Below are 23,438 nucleotides of genomic sequence, written 5' to 3' on the forward strand. Positions count from 1 at the left end.
GATCAGGACCAGACCAGGACCAGACCAGGATTGAGACCGAGACCAGACCGGGACCAGACCGAGACTGAGACCGAAACCAGACCGGGACCAGACCGAGACTGAGACCGAAACCAGCATTGTTGGAGGCATTGTCCAATAGACATAGACTGAGTATTAAGATTAAGGTTAAGGTAATTTATAGACTAAAATGGCACATCAGCTGAACCGATATCTTACAACAAATATTTGATCTATGACATTTTAAAAAATATCTCTGCCAATGTCTGATACCAGTTGTACCAAGAGAGGAGATCCATAACCTAGAGAAGACCATGGACATGTAGAACATAAAAAGAAAGCCATCCCCCACTTATTTTCAGTCAGAGTAACAAGTCAGGGAAGAATCTGGATCAGCTTCTACTCCAATTCAACAAATAAAGAAAGAAGCCTAAAATTTACAAAATTTGAATTACAGTATTTTCCGGGCTATTAGACGTGCTCGTAAGTCTCTAACCCCATCAAAAAATGACCGCGCGACCCGCAAGCCTATACACGAATCCACTCGCGTGTCCCAGCATGACTTCAGTAAACTACAAAGCCGCACCACCCGCAGCACACGCAAACACACACGGAGCAGACAGCGACCGCACAGCGAAAAACACCCACAGTCACACTCATCACTCCACGCTGACGAGGAACAGAACGGAGGAACGAACCGAAAAGCGAGTGCAATGTGCCACTTCTAGACACAACTGAAACAAGTCACTGCGAACACGCCGACAATCCAGCGATCCCAGACACACCCTCCCTACACGCCACCACTGAACCGTGAACGTGACAAACAAAATCCCACTGACCCATCCAACTGTTGTGTTTCCTTTAAAGTCCGGTGCGGTTTATTTATGAAAAAAGTTTGAAAATAGACCATTTAATGACAGTGTGTCTTATAATCCAGAGCGCCTAATAGCCCGGAATATAAGGTACTGAGTAGGGGTGGGCGATATATCGATATTTTAAATATATCGAGATAGTTTTTAAACTCGATATGAATTCTGACATATCGTATATATCGATATAATGCTTATATTCAATTTTGATTTTGCCGCTTCACTTGTTTACCTTCTCTCTCGTCGCCTCCGCCTCCCTGAGTTTGTTCGCTTCTGTCTCCTTCACTCCTCACTACCGCCCTGAACGCCGAAAGTTGGTGCCAGTGAAAAGCTTCAAGCACCACGAACCTTTTCCATCATTTACAGACAAAACCACCAGCAGCACATCCTCATATTCCACCGAGTCGCGTCCTTTAGCCAGAAAGAAGCTAAACGAGCTGAGCTGCATGAGAAGTGCGCTGTTCATGCAAATGAGCCATGCGCTTAAGTTTCGTTTCTGTAAAATGTAAACACACGTGCGCAAAACTGCATTAAACACATTATTATCACAAACGGACTGATGTGGCTCTAGAGTCGTTATACTTTATATATTGTAAAGTTTAGCAATGTAAAGTTTATTTATGCAGAAGATTTTCATGAATAATCTGCTGCAGTGTCACTTGTACAATAGTGTTTGGAAACGATCAGTTTGATCTGCAGTGGATTGTGGGAAACCTCAGAGCTCCTTACTGCTGGATAATAACATGGATCTATTAAAATAAGGAACATCCTGAGCTTCCTCTGCTAAATGAGCTCATGGTTCTGGTTCTGGTCTGGATAACAGAGTTAATGCAAAGATGAGCTTGTGTTGAGTTGTTTTATTTATGAATGAAAAGAAGGAAATGTGTATTATTTCTTTTATTTTACAGTTAAATTATAATTTTTTGTAATCTTAAATGTTTGTATATGAACTGCCTACCTCTTACACTTCAATAAAAAAAAAAGACCTTGTGGAATTGGCAGATTTGTTTTTGCAGTTTTCAGTTTTAGGGGGTTATTTTTTCTTGAACATATATCGAGATATATATCGTATATCGAGATATAGCAAAATATATCGAGATATATTTTTTGATCCATATCGCCCAGCCCTAGTACTGAGCTTCAGATGGCATCAAGATATTCTATGGGCCAATCATATTTAATGAAGAGGTGTACAGATTAAAGCTGTTAGGAAAAGCATGTGGTTTAGTCCATCTTGTTTACATTTATCAAATTAATATAAAAAATAATTAATTTGTTTGTTTTTTCTGATCCGAGAAAAAATCTAAATGGAAATTGCAATCGACCAATATGAGGAAAAATAATTGTAATACATGTTATTATTATATTGCACAGCCCTAAATCTCCGATGTTAGACGTTAAACTATTACTGTTGAGTCTGGTGTCTGTGTGCGTCCCCACTGCGCTGCATGAACAGGGCCACAGGTGAGAGCCTCGAAATGACACACAAGAGCTCATTTATAAAACACACTCTGGTCACACAACGCATTTTATCCCCAACGAGTGCCTTAAGGTCTTATGTGTGTGTATGTGTGTGTGCATGTGTGCGTGCTGTTAGTTGCTCAGCAGGGGCCGTACACACACACACACACACACGCACATAGACAGAGAAGCACACGCCTAAAAGAAAGAAGTGTGTCATTAGAAAATTGTCTGTATTGGTGGTTTTCATATGCTAGAATGTGATGATGTCATGTTTCCAGATGGGGGAGAAGGACCAGTTCTTCCTATTGATTACATTGTACTTTACCATAAAATATCCAAAAAGTAAATTCACAAATGTTGAACCTGAACATTTCTATCAGTGTCTAGACACAAAAACTAACTGTAAAGCAACAGAAATCTGCATTTTAACAATATTACCGTACTTTTCGGACTACAAGGCACACTTAACATCTTTTAATTTTCTCAAAAATTGACAGTGCGCCTTATAATCTGGTGCACCTTATGTATTAATTCTCTGGTTGTGCTTACTGACCTCGAACCCATTTTATGTGGTACACAACGCTCAAACATCTGTCAAAATGTTTTAGTACAACTTTGGTAAGCCGTGATGGATGGATTGTTGGAGCATTACGGCTGCTGTAGTCAGGAGCCTTGCGGAGTAAAATGCGAAGTATAGTTCTGTGTCAACTGAACGCACACTGCCGCCATCGCCTTGTCGCAGAAAGAACACAAATATTCCACACAGAGCCATGTCCTTTAGTCCGACAAAAGCTGATCAGCTGTTTTTTCAGCGCTTATAGTTTATGCAAATGAGCCATGTGGTTTTAAATTTCGTTTCTGTAAAATGTAAACAAATGTGCACAAAGCTGCATTAAACACATTCTTACTCAATGTATATTTGGGTTGTCCTCGTACAAAATAAAAAAACAAACTTAAATGATCCACATTCACATTCATTATACACATTCACCAAGACAGGGAGGCAACGGCGGGCAAATTACACCACGATCTGCCGATGGATCGTGGACGCCTGGGCTAAGGATCAGTCTCAAGTGTCATCCGTTCGTTTCGCTCAATGTGCCTTATCATCCGGTGCACCTTATGTATGAAAATAGACGAGAGAATTCAACATTATTGTTATTGCGCCTCATAATCCGATGCGCCTTATTGTCTAAAAAATACGGCAATATTATATTTATTATCTGCCCCCATCTGTATTAAATAACATTGGTTTAAAGAATGTTGTGATGTCATCTGAAACACACCAATACTGAGAAAAAATGTGTATGTGTTCTCAGATCTGCAGGTTAAAGCACTGCTAACCAGGTTCAGTTGGGATCTTTTTATTTATCTATTTTTTTAAACAGCAAAAGCACTGGCTACATACACTTAATTAACCCTGACCCTAACTTGAACCTATTTGAACCCACATCTGAACTTTAATTCTAATCATATAATGCAAGGGACTGGATTAGCGTCCCCAAAAGAAAGCCTGGTCCCGATGATGTTAGTGTGTGCAGTCTCGAGTCCCCATGATGTGATAAATCCCGCGCGTCGTGCTGAGTGAATGGGGTGGCCCACCGGCGCGCACGCAGCTTTGATGAACAAACTCATTATGCTAAAGAGAGCTGTGGAGAGCGGCTTCCCCTCTGCCTCCAGGAAAGGTTAGCTCGGGATGGGTACGCGGCGCGACGAGGGGCGGTGGGCACGCGGGGCACTGGCACAGGAGCAGCGCCCCGGCACCCTCAGAAGTCTGCCGCCCAAAAAGGAGATTGGTATGCAGCGCAAATATCAGGGGAGCGCGAGGAGTCAGCGGAGAGCCAGGGGAGTAAACAAACATGGCAGGTGAGGGGATGCAAATGAGCCCCGCGCCACAGCCACACTCCCAAATGACATATTAGTGTAATATTAATATCAGCCAAATACAGCTGTTTACCACACTGTACATTCAATTAGAGCTGGCTTTCATTCATTAACTAAATGTACAGTCAAAATACTACATCATATTTCCATGTATTTATAAGTAATACAGTATTCAAATCAATCCTATTAATCTTGACTTATATTTGACTTATACTTATAAATATTTTTATTTTTGTCCTATGATAAGCTGATGCAAACACTGCATATTGTTGTTGGGTCTCTAAGCAAAACATTTAATCTAAGAGTGTTTGCACCAATCAATCTAATACCTTTTTGGGAGGAAGAGCATCTGACATTTAAAAAATAAAAATAAAAATCTTCCAAACCACAGGTGCTCATTCACTTCACAGCAAAAACGTTTCAATGCAGCTACTTTTAATAGCCTCATTTGAACTTATATATATATATAACTTTTAACAATATTGCATTAAACCTGTTGTTACGTACTAAAATTTCAAACTCAATTTTGATACTAAGGAATGGACTCGATACTCTAATATGACAATAATTAAAATAATGATTTTCAACATTAAGTGGTAGTACTTTCTTTTCTATTCCCATGTGGTCTTGTATGTGTGTAGTCCCTCAGTGGTCCAGGTAGGTTCCATAATGGTCCATGGGTGTACACTAGTCTATGTGCTCTTATACTTGTTCTGATACAGCTCAACATCATTCTAAAACTATTCAAGAAAGTTTCATTTCTGTATTTGTTCTGATTTTTGGTTTTGTTTAGTGTTGATGCATGCTTAAAGGTGCACTGATGCCACAAGGCCAATTTACAGGTGACATCAGTGAAGAAGTCAGAATGCATATTGTGAGCCTGTATGTTTTTATTATTATTTTTTGATCAATAAAAAAGCCATAATTGAACAAATGCATCTTATAAAAGAATCTAGACTTTATTTTATTTTAAGTATTAGTATCCATTTTTTATGGTGGCCGATGGGAGCCAAATGCACTGCAACAGCCTGATGTGTCTCAGTTTGAGAAAACAGCTTCAAGTACAGAGTTGTGTTGAGTCACAAACTCAAACACAAGTTTAAACGAGGTACAAACAACGAACGTGGTGCAAATGGAAAAAAAAGGCGCTGCAAGAAACAAATTGGAAACAATGTGCATCCAGACATGTCGTTTCTGTGTCCTCAAACCTCCCCTATCCACACAGTTTTGAGCATATTTTTTTACATTTTACAGAAATGAAACAAAACCACATGGCTAATTTGCATAAACTAACAGCTCGCTATTGTGTGCTGATGTGGTTCAGCATCTGTCGGACTTAAAAAGGACATGACTCAGTGGAATATATGTGTTTTCTCTGACAGAGGGGTGTTCTGCTGATGGTGAGTCTGTTCTGTGCTTCTGTCTGTGGAGTTGGTTCATGTTAAACCTTTTCAGAGATTATACGTCTGCAGGTCGTACACATAGACCGTATGTATGAATGGACATATATTCTAGCCTCTTAGTGTTTTGGCGGTGAATTACTTTGTGGAGCACAGACCTACATCCGCGTGTCAATGTTTTCAGGCATCCACACAGTGTCGGATCAGATTCATACTCAGATGAATTCATGGGAGCTGGCGGCACCTGATCATTCCGTCTCTGGAGCCATTTTCCATTGGATTATTGTGGACTAACACTGCATCCACATCAAAAACGACTCGAATACATACTAGCGTGGATGGGGCCAAAGACAAATGTATCATCATCAAATGCTCCACAAATACAGAAACAAAGCAAAGCACAAAACGATGAAAACAAGAAAACACCTGCAAACGAAAAACGCTGCACAAAGAGTCACCACCATGGAAGTGCTCCAAACCTGCAGGGGGCGCTCTCAGTGTAACAGCTCAATGGAGAGACACACGGGATGGAGAGAGAGAAAGGCTCTACTCATAAGCGAGACAGAAAATCATGGAGAAAACGGCCAACTGACGATAAACTACAGCAGGAACAAGTGATCATTATGGCTAATCGACATGGAAAGGTGTAGCCTTGTAAAGTGATGTACTGCGTTGTACAGCGATATTTATATTATTTATAAACACCATATACACTACCGTTCAAAAGTTTGGGGTCGCCCAGACAATTTTGTGTTTTCCACGAAAATTCACACTTTTATTTACCACCATGAGTTGTAAAATGAACAGAAAATATAGTCAAGACATTGACAAGGTTAGAAATAATTATTTGTATTTGAAATAATTTTTTTCCTTCAAACTTTGCTTTTGACAAAGAATCCTCAATTTGCAGCAATTACAGCATTGCAGACCTTTGGCATTCTAGCTGTTCATTTGTTGAGGTAATCTGGAGAAATTTCACCCCACGCTTCAAGTATCTCCTCCCACAAGTTGGATTGGTTGGATGGACACTTCTTACAGTCAAGATGCCCACTTCTCTTTCTACTCTGCTTAGAGCCTTTTTGTGCTGTTTTCTGAAGGGAGTAGTGCACACCATTGTAGGAAATCTTCAGTTTCTTGGCAATTTCTTGCATGGAATAGCCTTCATTTCTAAGAACAAAAATAGACTGTTGAGTTTCACATGAAATTTCTCTTTTTCTGGCCATTTTTAGCATTTAATTGACCCTGCAAATGTGATGCTCCAGATACTCAACCTGCTCAAAGAAAGGTCAGTTTTATAGCTTCTCTAACCAGCTAAACTGTTTTCACCTGTTCTAACATGATGCACAAGGGTTTTCTAATCATCCTTTAGCCTTCTGACACAATGAGCAAACACATTGTACCATTAGAACACTGGAGTGACAGTTGCTTGAAATGGGCCTCTATACACCTCTGTAGATATTGCATCAAAAACCAGACATTAGCAACTAGAATAATTATTTACCACATTAGCAATGTATAGAGTGTATTTCTGATTAGTTTAAAGTTATCTTCATTGAAAAAAACAGTGCTTTTCTTTCAAAAATAAGGACATTTCTAAGTGACCCCAAACTTTTGAACGGTAGTGTACGAATATAATCAAATAAAATCCACATTACTGTAACAAACATTGAGCTGTTATACTGTGAGCGCCCCCTGCAGGTTTGGAGCATTTCTGTTGTGGTGACTCTTTACGCAGCTTTTTTTCGTTTGCAGGTGTTTCCTTGGTTTTCATGGTTTTGTAATTTGCGTCATTTGTTATTTGTTGCGCATTTGATGATGATACATTTGTTTTTGTTTCTTGCAGCGCGTTTTTTTTTTTTTTCATTTGCACCACGTTCTTTGTCTGTATCTCGTTGAAACTTGTGTTTGAATTTGTGAATTTGCATCGTTTCTGTACTTGAAGCTGTTTTCTCTGAGTGGTTGTAGTGCGTTTTCGATACGTCTGACAACCCTAACTGGATCTCCATTCATGAAAAACTAACATTTTTAAAGCTGTATGTATTTACAGTTGTAACCTGATGCTGTAGAGGATAAAATATGGTCTAGAGATCCATATGTTGAGTTGAGCTGTTATCACCTGTCTCCAGAGTGCGATCACATATTGTCAGATCAGATGCAGCATTGACACGTGAGGCGCTGTGTTCCAACAGGAGCTAGCTCATTAGACTGCTTCACAATCAGCGCTAACCACACTCTCCACACTGGATACAGAGCATCTTCAGCTAATAATGTCACTCGGAGCTAAAGCGATGCCAACTTTGTCTAGTAGTTTGACCCCATGGCCCCGATAACTTTGTTCGTAGTTACTGTTGGGTCCATAGACTCTATACTAGAATATAAATGTCTGTCGCGTTCTAAATAGAAAATGAGCAGGGGTATGCTTCCGGCTCCATCGACTCTGGCACAACACACAACACAGCAATCGAGTTTTCACTTGTTTTTCTATGAAATAAATGACCTTTGTCCAACACTTGTAAGGATATTGTATGTGGGATTAGTGTCATATACAGGCCTTGCAGGTTACAAAGTTTTATATGTTTCACTGTCATATACAAATCTTGTAGGATTCATATGAAACATGTTAAAATGGTGTATGATTTGTCTATACCTTTTCCATATGGGGAGAGTGCTCAGTGCTTATGGAAGTCGCCTAAACATGGACGCATTGAGCACGTAGAGATTTTAAAGTTGGTGTCTTATTGGAGCCAGAACATGTACAGATTATTTATTTTAAGGAGAAGATTGAGAAGGAGAAGGACAAGGTTTTCGGCCATGGTGTTTTGTGGGGCAGTGGCAGCAAAAGGAACGTGTGAGTGCAGAGTCGCAGCCAAGAGTGGTGGGATTGATATGTTCTTCTCTGTTTCACCCACACCGAGTTCAGACACAATATTCGTCTGACGAGAAGAGCATTTGTGTACATTTGTGACGTGTAGGTGGGATGAATGCGACCTGGCCATTCAGACTGAAGTCGCGTGTCAAAAGATCAGATATGTATCAGTTTTAGGAGCACATATCGAAGTGGCCTGGGCATTTGAAAAAAATCAGATCAGTGTCATTCAGACTCATTAAAAGATCAGATACAGGTCACATAGGGATTTTGGGTCACTTCGGGCTACAATCTGAACATAGTCATTATATCAGATCAGAAAATGGCATAATATGGCCCCTTTAAGAAACCAATCAGTAAATACATGTTAACTACTCAAAACATCTCCATATGCTTCATCCAAAACTCCTTTTCGCAAAGTTATTGAGCCTTCATCCTTTCTCCTCTCGGAGATTATCGCTACGAGGAGATCAGCAAAAAGACAGTTCTATACAGTCTGATTGTCTGCTTTTAATCCGCGACCTCATTAGCACCTCTGGGTCCGGCAGTGGCAGTAAATGAATCTATCTGCCTGGTGTCAAGTCTTCACACCTCCGCCTCGTAATCAAAAGGATAAGCTCACGATGGAGATGGAGAGAGCAAGGGAGGAGAAGAGATGAAAGAGGGGTATGGGAGGAGGACACACTATGTTTAAAGTGCATATGAAAGAGTTTGATGATTCTCTCTAATTTTGAGGGAATCTGGTGATAATACCTGCTGTAAATATTTAGTTTTAAACCAAAATCAAGAAGCAGTCTGTGAAGAAAAGTTGAAAAATGTGTTCTAAAACACTGATGACGTCTCACTTTCTATCTTTTCTATCCAATTCTGTTTTGACACTATTTAGATGTAAGAAACATTTTTTTATTTTTTTTCCCTGATACTTTAAAACAGGGGTGGGCCACATGAAAAACAGAAAATACTATGGAGGGCCAGGCCAAAATGCTTAACTCAATTCTGCATAATTAATTGTATTTATTTATAAAAAGCAGAAAATAGCATGTTTGACTAGTAAGATGGTAAGACTGTAAAAGTGTAACGTCATGACATAAGCTATGATGAAGTGAGGTTACCTTAGAAAAAACATCATAAAAAAACACCTCTAAAATAAAAGCAATGCAGCTGTAGTCCATGCATGAGGTCAAATTATAAAATATGTTTATTTTGTAATTCCAAAATGCCTGAAATGGGCCGGTCAGAGTGGCCCAGGGACTGTACAATGCCCAGGTCTTGCATTATTTCAACTAAATAAAGGTGTTTTCTTATATTTGCATTTGTCAGATAATAATTTCTGTGAACATTAAAGGAGTTTTGCTAGGACACAGTTATGGAATTCCATAGCATCATGATTTCCAACCAGGAAGCACAATTTCAAACCAAAAAATTGGGAAAATTGAACAAAACTAAAACTTTTAAACGTAATATGAGTAGTCTCACCTTTCATAAGCATTTTAGACTTTTCCAGATGCATGTAGACCCGGGGAACTACGTCTACGTTCAGACTACAAGGCTTAATGCTCAATTCGGATTTTTTTGCGAGGTCGTTCACATTTCCAATTAAATGTGATTTGTATGTGATCTCCAGTGTGAACTTGAAACACCCCAAAAGTGTCCCGCATGCACATTGGAGGACACAACAACGTCAGACACAGCAAGCGTGCTCAGTGTATATGGAAGTTGCCTAAATGTTGGGCTTGTCTCCCAAAATACGATCTAGTTCTTCGTAAAATGGACAGGTTACACGACCACGGCAGCTTCGTTTGTTTGAGGTTTTAGCTTCCTTGTCTTTGGCTCAATGGTTCTTAATTTTTCATTGACATTGGAGGCAGGACTGCCTATAGCCGCGCTCGGACTCTTTGGCAATCATTTCTAAAACTGGTTTGGATAAGACCCATCCAATTTGGCCTGAATACAGCTCAATATATTAATGAACCCAAATATGAACAAACTCGCTAACCACTTGACTAGACTCCGAGCTTGACGTGTAGGTGGGATGAATGCGTTCAGACCTGGCCGTTCAGACTGAAGTCGTGTGTCAAAAGATCAAATATGTATCGGTTTTAGGAGCACATATCCAAGTGGCCTGGGTCACATTTGAAAAAATTGGATCTGTGCCATTCAGAGTCATTAAAAGATCAGATACAGGTCACATGGGGGCAGAAAAATCTGATTTGGGTCACTTCAGGCTGCAATCTGAACATAGCTTTAGGTGTTGTAGTCTAAATCTCCCAGATCCTAAGAAGACATCTGGAGTAGAAGGTCCATAACCTCCTTCCCAAAGCCTGATCTCGTCACCTTTCAGAATCTAAGTGCCACAGTAAAGCACCAGGAGCAAAAACCGTTGTTGTGTCCTCAGGCAAGACACCTCACCCACCTTGCCGAGTATGAATGTGGTGCGTGTGGGAGTGTGTGAGTGTTGGCACAGATTGGCAGCCTCACTTCTGTCAGTCTGCACCAGGGCAGTTGTGGCTTCAGTAGGAGCTCACCACCACCACCGAGTTCTCTGTGCATGTAAACGTATATTAACATGACCGCACCTCTGATCAACAAACTCCCCTCTGTTTTCTTCTAATTAACATCATTATTTGCTGGTGATTAGCTGAGATTAAAAATTAAAGATCTTTAGGTCAAACCAGAGACAGAATGTATGTATACCTTCCATATGTTCCTATGCGTGTCATTATAGCAGTCGGAACATTACAAAGCCCATATGTCAAACAATGGCATTTTTCTGTATGTAGTAATTATGTGTATGTATTCTGACCTTGGTTGAGGACAATGGAGGAATTAAGAAGTAATTATAGATTAATTTACAATGTATAGGTTTATCAGTGTGTTATACATGAAAAAATTGCTATGTTTGAATGGAAGAAGGTAGACGTTACAGGGTTCATTGAGAGACAGCAGCTTGGGTCATATTATACAGTCTATGGTGGTTTTAGAATTCTTTCGGACGTCAGTGCATTGGTTTAAATATGGATATTGTATAGGGTTACATCATAAAACTCAAACACTGCTGCTGGCTTTAGTCCTATAGTTGACAAATCGTTTTATTTAGATTATAAAGATTTATGTGGGACAACTCTTCAGAAGTAAAAGAGCTGAAAGTTTCGTATTTTTTGGTATTTACCGTATTTTTGAACTATAACTCACACTTTTTTTCATGGATTGGGTGTTTCCTGTGGCTTATACTCAGGTGCGACTTATGTATTACAATTTTCACACTGACATCCACGAGAGGGCACTTTGCTGCTCCTGCCCTTGTCACTTGGTTCTACTGCACATGTCTCCTGCAGAAAGAGTCAGTGTCCTGTCTGTATCATGTCAGTCGATCGCATCATTACTTCTGTACCTACTTATAAAGACGACTGACAAGACTGAACACAAATTCTCCCACAAAGAAAAACATATTTTGCAGATTACAAGCTACAAGCAGCAAAATCTGCAGCTGAAAACCGAAATCAAGCAGCAGAAAGAAAGTTTGGAGTGAGCGGGAAACTTGTGACATCGGGAGGGTGCATCATGCAACTTTCCTGGAAGTCACTGGATGGATGGACAAAGCTTGGACTTCAGTAACATCGAAACCATCCTGTCGGGATTCAGAAAGGCCGGAATAATTCTAACTGGAACTGATTCTGAATCTGACGACAGCTGACACAGAAGATGAAGCGGCGCTCATTTACCTTTGGAGGTTGTGTAGTTGCTCAGAAGTGACACCGAGGATGAAGAATTGAATGGATTTAGTGATTTGGAGTGAGATGAAGAGTTTGGTAAACTTGTCTGGTCTGTTGTTTATGTTATATTTATCTGAAGAACTGTTCATATGTGACGTTAACTGTCTGTTGTTCTCTCTTCTATTGTTTTTATTAGAACTTGCCTTCCAAGATGAAATGTCGGTTCCTAGTCTCTGATTTTATAAAAATAAATTTCCCCCAGAAGTGCGACTTATATGTTTTTTCTTCTTCATTACACATTTTTTGGCTGGAGCGATTTATAGTTTAAAAAATACAGTATATATAAAATGTCAGACTAAACTCATGATCATGTTTTTGTTTATTTCGAGCATTCATTGAAAAAGATATTATAATATAGTATAAGGTTTAACATTATTCTCCAATTTATTCTTTTTTTTTCTTTATATTATATTCTTTATATTGTTTCCAAGTACTTTTTTCAGCATGATCGTTTTCGTTTGTTGTTTGTTTTTGCATGACACTCGTCTTGTGAGTGCAGTTTGGCTACGATACATAGAGACATTCAAACATTTTAAGAGCTTTTGCTGTGCCCCCTTTTTAGTAGACAAATTGTTCAGTAGGGTTTGTCTTTTGTCCATCCAGAATTTCTCTAGTCCACTACGGCCCTGGGAGCTTCATCGTAAGCATGTCAAAACACTACAAATCTATATGAAAGCTACAAACGCGATTCTCATTTCAACAAGTAAAGATACTGAAAAAAAACCCAAAACATTTCATTTTCGATGTCTTCCGCCATTATGCTAAAATATAGTATCGAGTTTGACCAATTGAGAATCATGTATATCCTTTAAGTCGCTGTTTTACGCATCCTAATTATTCACTGTGAGGTCATAAATGCACAACAACCAAAGCTGAGCAACTAGCATGCTAACAGTGCACTTCCTGATTCTCTTGGCAATGAAACGCTTTATAGTTACATGCAGACTGTATGCAGCAGACTTATTTGAACTTTTACTTCTTTTTTTTTTTAAGAACCGCTTATGCAAAATATGTGTACGTTTTTCTCATATACATCGAGCACACGTCCTTTAAGATCTCACGTGTTTAAAATGTATCTATAGAATATTGTAAATACACAAACTAATTTACAAGTGGCCCGTGATTTTGCGTTCTTTTCCAGTGGCGAAATCAGCTCTCGTTTCAGTCAGACGGGCCAAATGAGGTGATGTTCCTCCATGCAAAACATCTCGGTAAAAGTGGGCTTCTATATGAATGCCTGCTATGAAAGATTGATAATTCTGACACGTGCTCCTTTTGACTGTCAGCCACACTTCCTGATGAAGAGCCTGGAGCTGCTCTCAAATGACTGCAATATAGTTTCAATGGACACAGCCCCTCGGACAAATCCCACCAAATCTCGGCTACCTTGAAAAACTATAATCATGCATTATTGAATCGGCAAGGATAGTGTGTAATAGAGAGATCCTAAACCCATTCGGCCTCCTGAATAATTTAAGGAATTCAAATAACAGAGGGAATAATTTTCTTAAAATATCTCAATCATTTTTCACCGGGGCCTAAAAGGGTGTAAAACAACAGTTAGGGTCTGTTTCAACTGTCGGACAGTCGGGAACTTTTGTTAAAGGTCCTATATTACGCAAAATGGACTCTTGTGAGCTTTAAGTCGTGCTATAATTCAGTTAGCTTCACAAAAACACAGTTAGAGTTGTGTTTTGTTTCATTCACACATGAGTATTGAGTATTCCTATTATAAGTCTGTGTATATCTCCAAAGCTCAAAATGCTCTGTTCCACCTTGTGATGTCAAGAAGCAGTAGTTTTCAAGTTAAAGGGACAGTCCAGAATTCTAGTGAGCCAGAGTGCTGGAGACGTGCGGAGAGACTTTTTGAAATATTCCATCCAGTCCTTGTATTTGTAGAGGTCGCTGGTGCTAGGCTAGTGCATGTCAATGGCCATAGTTAGCGTGCCACTAAAAACAAACCTTGCATCGCATGAATCCTTGCATGTTGAGGGACTATTTTCTCAGCAGCAGCAGAATTTTACTTCCAAGCTTTCTATCAGGAAGTACAACTCACTGCTGCTGCTCAGTCATAAATCCTTCAAATGCAAGGTTAGTTTTATTTCAAACATTATTCTATCAACACAGACATTCACATGGACAGTCTGGTGTAATAATAGATTTGTTTCGGGTGTTTTGTGGAGTGGGTAAGACTGTTTTTAGTGCCAGGATAACTATGGCCATTGACATGCACTAGCCTAGCACCAGCGACCTCTGCAAATACAAGAACTGGATGGAATATTTCAAAAAGTGTCTCCACACGTCTGCAACACTCTGGCTCACTAGGAAATGAGGTCCTTTGTCCAAAATACAGGACTGTCCCTTTAACGGATAACTTTTACCTTTAGCTCAGTAGAGATCGGCAATTCCAGGGCTGAGTTTAAAAACACACCGGAGCACTTCCTGTATTACCACACGACATCACAAGGTGGAACTGAGTGTTTCCTGTTTGAGAGAAGAACGCTAAATGTGCAAAATTTGTGTATTAAAAGATGACAAGACACAACTCCAGGTCTGTTTGTGATGAGGAAACAACATTATAACATAAATCAGAAAATACTACGAAATGGGCCCATTAATTATAATGCAATTTTGCGGACCATTTGAGGCAATAACAACATGTCTATGAAGAAAACAGCTGGCAGTCATTATCGTAACACTCACCTTCATGCAAATTATTATTATTATTAGTAGTAGTAGTAGTAGTAGTAGTAGTAGTAGTAGTAGTTATTAGTTATTTAGTTATGTATTTATATGTAAGTTATTAGTTATGTATCTATTTAAAGCTGCACTTTGTAACTTTTTGGTTGGGGGTCCGTCACCTGCTTGTTTCTATGGATATGTCATTGCTCTGCCTGGAATGTTCCGCAGTACGACATTAAACAGTTTTGTCTTGCATTTATTCAATTACAGGTGGTTTTTATAGCTCAAAAATACCTAGAAAAACAGGGATTCTGACTGTGAGCGGGGTCGCCTCTCCACAGATCTGACACGTAACTTGGTCTGGTTTGGTCTCGGCAAAGATAGAAAATTGTTGATTTGTTGAAAACAGTTGAATACCACACTGTGAAACATTCCAGACAAAGCAATAACATATCCGTGGAAAAGAAAAGCATTAAACGGACCCTCCACCCTCCAGAAAAAGTTACACAATGCAGCTTTAAACCGGGGTAATGTCCAGGTCAAAGCCTCAGCCTGTCCCCAGCACCGAGCAGCTGAGGCGAGGCTGGCTAAATGTTGTATTAAGAGCGCAGTAACATATGATAATGAGTACAAATGGGATTATTAAAGGGCTGGGTGTCATCAGGCTGACAGATCCAGGATGTCACAGCAGCCAAGCAAATTCAATCAGGGCCCCAATTACTGGCTGACGCTAGTGGAGACGTATTAGCGCTCAAATGAATGGGAAAATACAGTAAGATGCCAAGCCAGTTCATTTTCCAAAGGTGAACACATCTCCTGCAGGTAATCACACGCACTCATAATGACCCCGGTCTGTTTGTCACGCTGTCGGAGCTGGAGTCAAGCCACACTCTTTAGTACGGAGGAGGGCAAAGGTTAGATTAGATTAGGGGTGTAGTCGACGGAAAGGACGCTGTACCTGATTTTTACTGTCTTAAAAATGTGAAAATCATTAAAATCATTTAAAACTGTTTGCAATGCTTCAAAGTTCAGTGCACTTACTGATTCTCTGACAATAAAACACTTTAGAATTACCGTATTTTTTTGGACTATAAAGCGCACTGGATTATAAGGCGCATAAAGTGAAACAAACGGACGACACTTGAAACTGATCCTTAGCCCTGGCGTCCACGATCCATTGGCAGATCGTGTCGTAATTCGCCCGGTGTTGCCTCCCTGTCTTGGTGAATGTGGATTATGAATGTGAATGTGGGTGGATCACTTAAGTTTTTTTTGTTGTTAATTTCCTACGAGGACGACTCAAATATACATTGAGTAATAATGTGTTTAAAGCAACTTTGCACACATTTGTTGATGTTTTACAGAAATTAAACTTAAAACCACATGGATAATTTGCATAAACTATAAGCTCTGCAAAAACAGCTCGCTCCTAGTGGGCTGATGCGTTCAGCTTCTGTCGGACTAAGGACGTAAATTGGACTTTACTCCACAAGGTTCCTGACTACTGTAGCTGTAATGCTCCAACAATCCATCAAGCAGTACGGCTTCGAAGTTTACCAAAGTCGTACTAAAACATTTTGACAGATTTTTGAGTGCCGTGTACCACATAAAATCGATTCAAGGGCAGTAAGCACAACCAGAATTAATACATAAGGTGCTCTGGATTATAATGCACACTGTTGATATTTGCGAAAATATAGTCCGGAAAATATGGTAGATGCGGATGGTACACAGCAGAATTCCAAATGGAAAACACACCTTCTGCAGGTAATCACACGCACTCATAATGGCCCCGGTCTGTTTGTCACACTGATGGCACTGGAGTCAAGCCACACTCTTTAGTACAGAGGTCAAAGGTTAGATTAGATTAGGGTGTAGTCGACAAGACATGTTCTGTTGATTGATTAGTTGACTAAAAAGGGAGTGTGGCAAAACCTCTTAAAAATACTTACTTTTCATGATCACTTACATTGTAGATTCTCACGGAAAGCATCAAAACTATGAATGGACACATATGGAATGTAGTAAACAAAACCATAAACCTAAAATAGCTCCAAAGTTGATAGCCACAATTTGCTTTGATCACTGCTCTGGGCACTTCACATTTATTTATCCTGACATGGCACAGTTATGAAAACCATTTCAGGAGATTTTATTATAAAAATCATTGAGAAAAGTCCAAGGGTTTATAGCTCTGTCGACAAAGTAGAGGGTGGTTACTGTGAGGATTTCAATCTAAAAAAAAAAAAAAAAATATATATATATATATATATATATATATATATATATATATATATATATATTATATATATATTTTTTTTATTTTTTTTTTTTTAAACACTTGAGTTATTTCACTTTCTTTTCTACATAATGCTTCATATATGTGATGTCCATATGCATGTATGTATGTATGTATGTTTGCATCTGTATTTTGGAAGTGGGAGCAACCTCAGGAAAAGAAGGTGCTTGATTTGTTGTTCATATCATATAAACAGCACAATAAAAACACCAGGATGTAGAGCGGGTTGATACAAACATTTTAAAACCAAAATGAGGAGCCTAACAGCAGCAATTATAAAGCGAGGGGAGATGTTTTTTCAATAGAAAGTAAACTGGAGCTAGAATTGATGGAGCTGTAAGTATACCCATACTCAGTTCATATTCGGACTGTGGTGGCTAGCAGATTAGCTATGTCCATTTATATAAACAGTCTGATGATCTGGCCCAAACTGCGCTCACAACTGCGCACGAGCCTATGCAAAACAGCAATTTATAGGGAACTAATAAACAGTGTATTTGCATGTAAAAAGGAAGGATTTAACTCATGATTCACTCCCAAATCTTCAACCAACTCACTCCATGTCTTCTGCTCTCTGTTGTTAGGCGAGAAAAACCCTTAGAATCTTAATAAAATACATTGTTGACTAAAACAAATTAAGACTAATTCAGTTTTTCTTTGTTCCAGACTAGTGGTCCATTTTTAAAACAGACAAGGACAGTGATAATACAGAACAATAAACATTTCTGTTTTTAAAAGACAACCATACGAGTCTCTCCACATATTGGACTGATATCAGTTTGCAGAGTGTTCATTCGTGCAGTAACAAACATCTCAGTCGCACTTGTCCATCTTGGCTTCCTCAAAAGCACCTGTAAAGTGTCATTGTAGGCACCTGCAGTGTTTCTAAATAAGCTTTTTTGTAATTAATCCAGAGATGGTCTGTGTACAACAGTGTACAATATGATTTAAACCAGGGGTGTCAAACATACGGCCCGGGGGCCAGATTCGGCCATCCAAGACCTTTAATCTGGCCCTTGGCTGATTTTCTACTAAAATATTTTAATTATATTTTCTATTAAAATATTGGTAATTTTCTGTGGTGTTTAGCATAGCAGCGTCTCCAGCACCTCTGTACGTGGCCCCTCCCACCAGTGCAGCACTAATGAAGACTTGTCTCTTTCCAAACGCTCTTAAAGGACGATCGTTTTGACTGTTGACCGTGACACCCTCATCAACAAAATGTCCACAATGAGAAAAGTGGAGCCGAGTGCAGGATTTTCCAAGAAAAACTGACTTATTCCTATTTGCAAACAAGTTAGAGTTAAAACATTGTGTTGAAATTGAATTTTTCTTAAAGTTTCAGGTTGTTCATAATATAAAATTTTGTAAAAGAAAGAGTTCATCAATAAAAATATATACAACTATTTGAACTTATTGGTATTTTTGGGGTTTATATGACATGAGTTTTCTGATCCGGCCCCTTTGGGATCAAAGTCGGTTGGATATGATCCCCAGACCAAAATGAGTTTGACACCCCTGATTTAAACAATAACAACTTTCCATCATTTGTACAAGAGCCAAAGTTGTGCATAAAAGTATTTGCCTGAGCATAGAGCGTCCTACATGTCATTGTCATCTGCCATGTCCGCAGTGATGATCTGACTAAAATATTTTATTTTTGTTGTAACAGACATCACAACATTCAACAGGCAAAAGTCAGGACATCTCATGTGCTCGTTTTCTTTGGTCCTACAGATCATGACCATACTCTTGCATTATGACTATGACTTCATTGACCGATTAATCACCTAAATAACTAAAGAACTAGAGCCCTAAAAACTATAGTAAGTATGTTTAGTATTTAGTACTTTGTTGTAATATACTTAAGTACAGTAGAAGGCAGAACATTAAACTGGAGGAATAAAAAAGACCTACCGGCTGTTGAACTTCTCGGGGTGTTTCTCTCTCATCACATGGAAACGATGTGCAATGGAAGCATCCTAAAAAAGAGATACAGTTTTAACAAATTAGCTCTCAAAATAAAGCTTTCTTTGAACAAACCTTAGTATTTAGCAGCACCTGATGAAAGTGTGAAAGGAAGAAGTGTGTTTAAAGCTAAAACTTGTTCCTAGTGCTCAGACTCCCTTTGGCACATGGTTATTATATTTCAGCACGATCTTTTGAGGACACCTTCAGAACAGCTTTTTCTGACTGTGAAGTGTGAAATGAAGCAAAGTGGACCTTGCACAGCGGATCAGCTCTCATCCCAAAATGTTGTATAGTAACTCATTGATTTTTGTCATAAAGTTCGGTGTCCCCAAAATATGAGGTAAACATGGTCTGCGTTTTGGTTCTCAAGACGATTAACCAAACAGAAAGCAGAATGAGCCTCACACGAGTCTCTTATTTTGGGGTGTTAGTTTCAAGATGATATCAATGGACTCTGTGATCTGAATGGTCACTATGAGGGGTGTAACAGTACACAAAAATCACAGTTCGGTACGTATCCCGGTTTTGAGTTCATGGTTCGGTTCATTATCAGTACAGTAAGGCGCATTATCAAAAAGTAAGGCGCAGCACTAACAGTTCCAGCATAAAGTTTTACTCAATCTTCATATTTTTGGCTAGAAAAACAAACTTGTCCATATTGTCTGTAGTAAGTGCAGTTCTGCTGGCAGATACAATGTCCCCGTGCCAGCCCCTTGCAAAAGGCGAAAGTGAGGACCGGGGTGCGAAGATTCACATGGTTCAGAGGAATGTAGTCAAGGCGGCCACCCTAACTATAAAGCGCTGCAGGAAACACTGCCACCCCAATCATGAATGAGTTCCCTTGTGACTATTAATAAGATATTATGTTAATAAGAGCTGAGTCTTCCGTGTAGCTGCACATGTAGTGGTGGAATGTAAACACACAAAACTGCGCGAACTCACTCTTGTACAGCCCTGCACCAAAACGAACGTCCCGTACCAAAATGGTTCAGCACAATTACATGTACCATTACACCCCTAGTCACTACCTAAACCCTAGCACCAGCAGCCAATCATGGATCACTGCTAATGCAGCCTCTGTAGAACTGTGAGTGAATTCTGGAGGTTCTGATCTTTCACATGAGCCATGGGCTGTTCATATAATGAGAATGAGACAAACTTGTGTGTGTCCTCTATCTGCACGTTAAGGCTCTGACAACATAGGTTCAGTTGTGACTGCAGTACTTTGAGATTGTACACTGTAAAAAAGCTTGAGTCTATCAGAACATGACTTAAAAAAATTTAAAAAAAGTTGTGAAATGATCTGTCCATGCAGCAAGATCATTTTACTTGACAAGTAATCTTAAAACAAACTACCTCTAAACTAGAATTAAGCAGTCTCTGGTCTAGTAAGATAGATAATAAGTCTGAAAACAAGATGGATAATTTGATATAAGTTTTAAAATCTTGACCAGATCAGACAGATTTGCATTGTAGTACCTTGTGATTATGGTACATGCAGTTCCTTCGATTGTAATGTCAATAAGAGGGGGAAAAAAGGAAAATTGAGTAAGTCTGAGGCCTTGAGGGACTAAAGTAAAGCTGCCATATCATTAGTAAACAACTTCAAGAACTTTGAACTAAGCCCTGATGAAGAATAGTCATGGTCGAAACATAAAAACAGATCCTCGTGTGACTTTTACTTTCTTTGTAGTGCCTGTATTTTGTTGTGTCTAAAACTTAAATAACTTTTTCATGCAGTTCTCTAATTATCTGTTCTCAACGCCACACTTGAAGAACTCCATGTGAGCAATGCAAAGACGACAAAGTGGCATCGACGTGGCTCTATTCTCTGACGTCTCTCTGTTCGAACCGTCTCGCAGCTCCATCCGTGACGCGCGTGTCACATCCCGCCTCGGTGCAGACGATCCCGGGCTGTGTCTTCCTCTGAGCCCCGGCGTCTGCGCACAGGAAGAGCTGGCGGGGTATCAACACTCGCGTAGCGCCGCACGCCGTCTGCGAACGACTTCATTAAATCCTATCAGAGCGCGAAGAGGGGCGGGCTGACGGCGGCGACCCTATCGGCTGCCTCGCCCTCCTCCCTGCGACCCCGGGCCACAGCCACATTTCGGGGTTGGGTGTTTGCGACAGGAGCTACATTAGCACCATCGCAGCAATACCAGACTGCTAGGTTTCGCATTAAGTGTGAACTCCAAGGCATTCGACGCTAATTGCAGCAAATCCATACGTTGACGTTGTTCATAAACATCGGCGTTCGGATCCTTGTGGAATTTGTTTAACGTTGTTTTTTTAACGACTGGAACAGAAAGAGTGCAAGTGTGAGTCTTTAATGAACAACTAATGACCAAAGTTTGACACGAGATCTCCAAAGTGAAAAGTACAATCTGGTACGTACGAGTTTTCTATTGCGGTGATACAGGAAGCGCTCCACCGTGTTTTGAAACTTCATACACCTTCACTGTAAGAATATCTGGGGTCCGCCGCCTATTCCGACATCCCTTCGTTACGGCATGTCTCTATTTAGATATGCCGGTTTTCCAACACTTTTTACAGGTTGACTACCCCAAATGTAAGACTTTTTTAAGACCTTTTTAAGACCACTTAAATCAAAATTTAAGACCGACATCGCACCCATTATGTAGGCAAAAAACACCAGATCTAATTCTAATAATTCTAATAATGCCCAACCAACTATCAGATCTAGATTCTAGATATAGTGGGACACTTAAAAATGTATGTTTATGCCGCTACTCCGACAATTAGACGTCAATGTCTAAATAGCGTCATGTCAGAATAGCAGCAGGTAACCATATTTCTACATAACTAAAGGTAAAAGGCAGATGTTAATTTGAAAACTACCACTACATGACCTCACAGGGTGGAACAGAGAAGAGCGTTTTGAGCTTTGGAGATGTGGAGAGACTAGTAATTACTAATGAATTACTCAAACATGTTTGAATGAAACAAAACACAACTCCATGTCTGTTTTTGATGATGTAACAGCATTACAACATGACTTAAAGCTCACAAGAGTCAGTTTTATGTCATATAGGATCTTTAAAGCTATTCAGGAAAGGTTCATTTATGTCCTGGGAATGTGTTTTTGTTTGTTGTTTTTTTTGTATCGATACCTGCCTAAATAACTTGCTAGTTTCAATGCAAGTTTAATTGTGCATTATGTAACTTCTATGGTGGAGGGTCCGTCAAATGCTTTGTCTGAAATGTTTCACGGTATGGTATTAAACCTTTTTATCTTTATGGAGACCGAACCAGACCAAGTTACAGGTCAGATCTGTGGAGAGGCGACCCCGCTCACAGCAGAGTCCTGCATGGGCAACGGGTACGGGCAAATAAATCAGGACTAAACCTGGACTACACCAGGACTAAACCAGGTCTAAAGTAGGACTAAACTAGGACTAAACCAGGACTAATCTTGGAGAACCACTCAGTGCATAGTGTCCACAAAGTGCGCTCGGGCAATGGCTGCACATACCTCTGTGCGTCAAGGAACTCTACGTCGTTCCTTTCGCCTGCGGTCACCCGACAGTCTACACGGGCGCACCTCTGAGTCCATCCTGACTATGAGTCCTGGTTCAATTCTGGTTTAGTCCTGGTTTAGTCCTAGTTCAGTCCTGGTTTAGTCCTCCTGGTTCAGTTCTGGAATCAGCCCTGGTTTTGTCCTGGTTTAGTCCTGGGTTAGTTCTGGGTTAGTCCTGGTTCAGTCCGTGGCGTGTGCAGCGCAAAAGTCCAGCATCTCGATCAGTGTTTCTTCTGCTCAGTAAATAAAACCTGTGAAGTGATGACAATCGAGTCAAGTCCGTTCGTGTTCGTACTGAAGAAAGTGTAACCGTGTCATTTCATTTCCTGATTGTAATTCTTGACGTTTCAGTTCGTATTCTGATGGATGCTTCAGTTAGAATGCTTTTAATTTGTGTGTGATTTATCACGGGCATGGGCGGGTAACGGGTGGAATGTTAAGGGGTTCAGGCGGGTGCTAAAATTACGGGTTAACGGGCGGGTGCGGTGCTCTACTGTGTGGGTGCGGGTTTCCAAAAATAGACCCATGCAGGACTCTGGCTAATAGTCAGAATGCCTGTTTTTTCTAGGTATTTTTCAGCTATAAAACCACCTGTAATTGAATAAATGTAAGGTAGAGGTGTTTAAAGTCATACTGTGGAACATTCTAAGCAGACCAATGACATATCCACAGAAACAAGAAGTTAACGGACCGCC

The 23,438-nt window shown here is 39.8% G+C and overlaps 1 protein-coding gene across 6 annotated transcripts in view; it reads right to left on the bottom strand.

Moving 5' to 3' along the window:
• The window catches only part of dgkb (diacylglycerol kinase, beta), a 159,955-nt gene that overhangs the window by 66,806 nt on the left and 69,711 nt on the right, over positions 1 to 23,438 (bottom strand). For all 6 annotated transcript variants that reach the window (XM_055163583.1, XM_055163587.1, XM_055163586.1 and 3 more), the window contains one exon: positions 19,152 to 19,216. In XM_055163583.1, the coding sequence (XP_055019558.1) occupies positions 19,152 to 19,216 (65 nt within the window). The remainder of the gene's footprint in view (positions 1 to 19,151; positions 19,217 to 23,438) is intronic.

This window comes from Boleophthalmus pectinirostris, unplaced genomic scaffold, assembly GCF_026225935.1.
Source record: "Boleophthalmus pectinirostris isolate CB_2022bp ecotype Guang Dong unplaced genomic scaffold, ASM2622593v1 HiC_scaffold_6, whole genome shotgun sequence".
Taxonomy (NCBI): domain Eukaryota; kingdom Metazoa; phylum Chordata; class Actinopteri; order Gobiiformes; family Gobiidae; genus Boleophthalmus; species Boleophthalmus pectinirostris.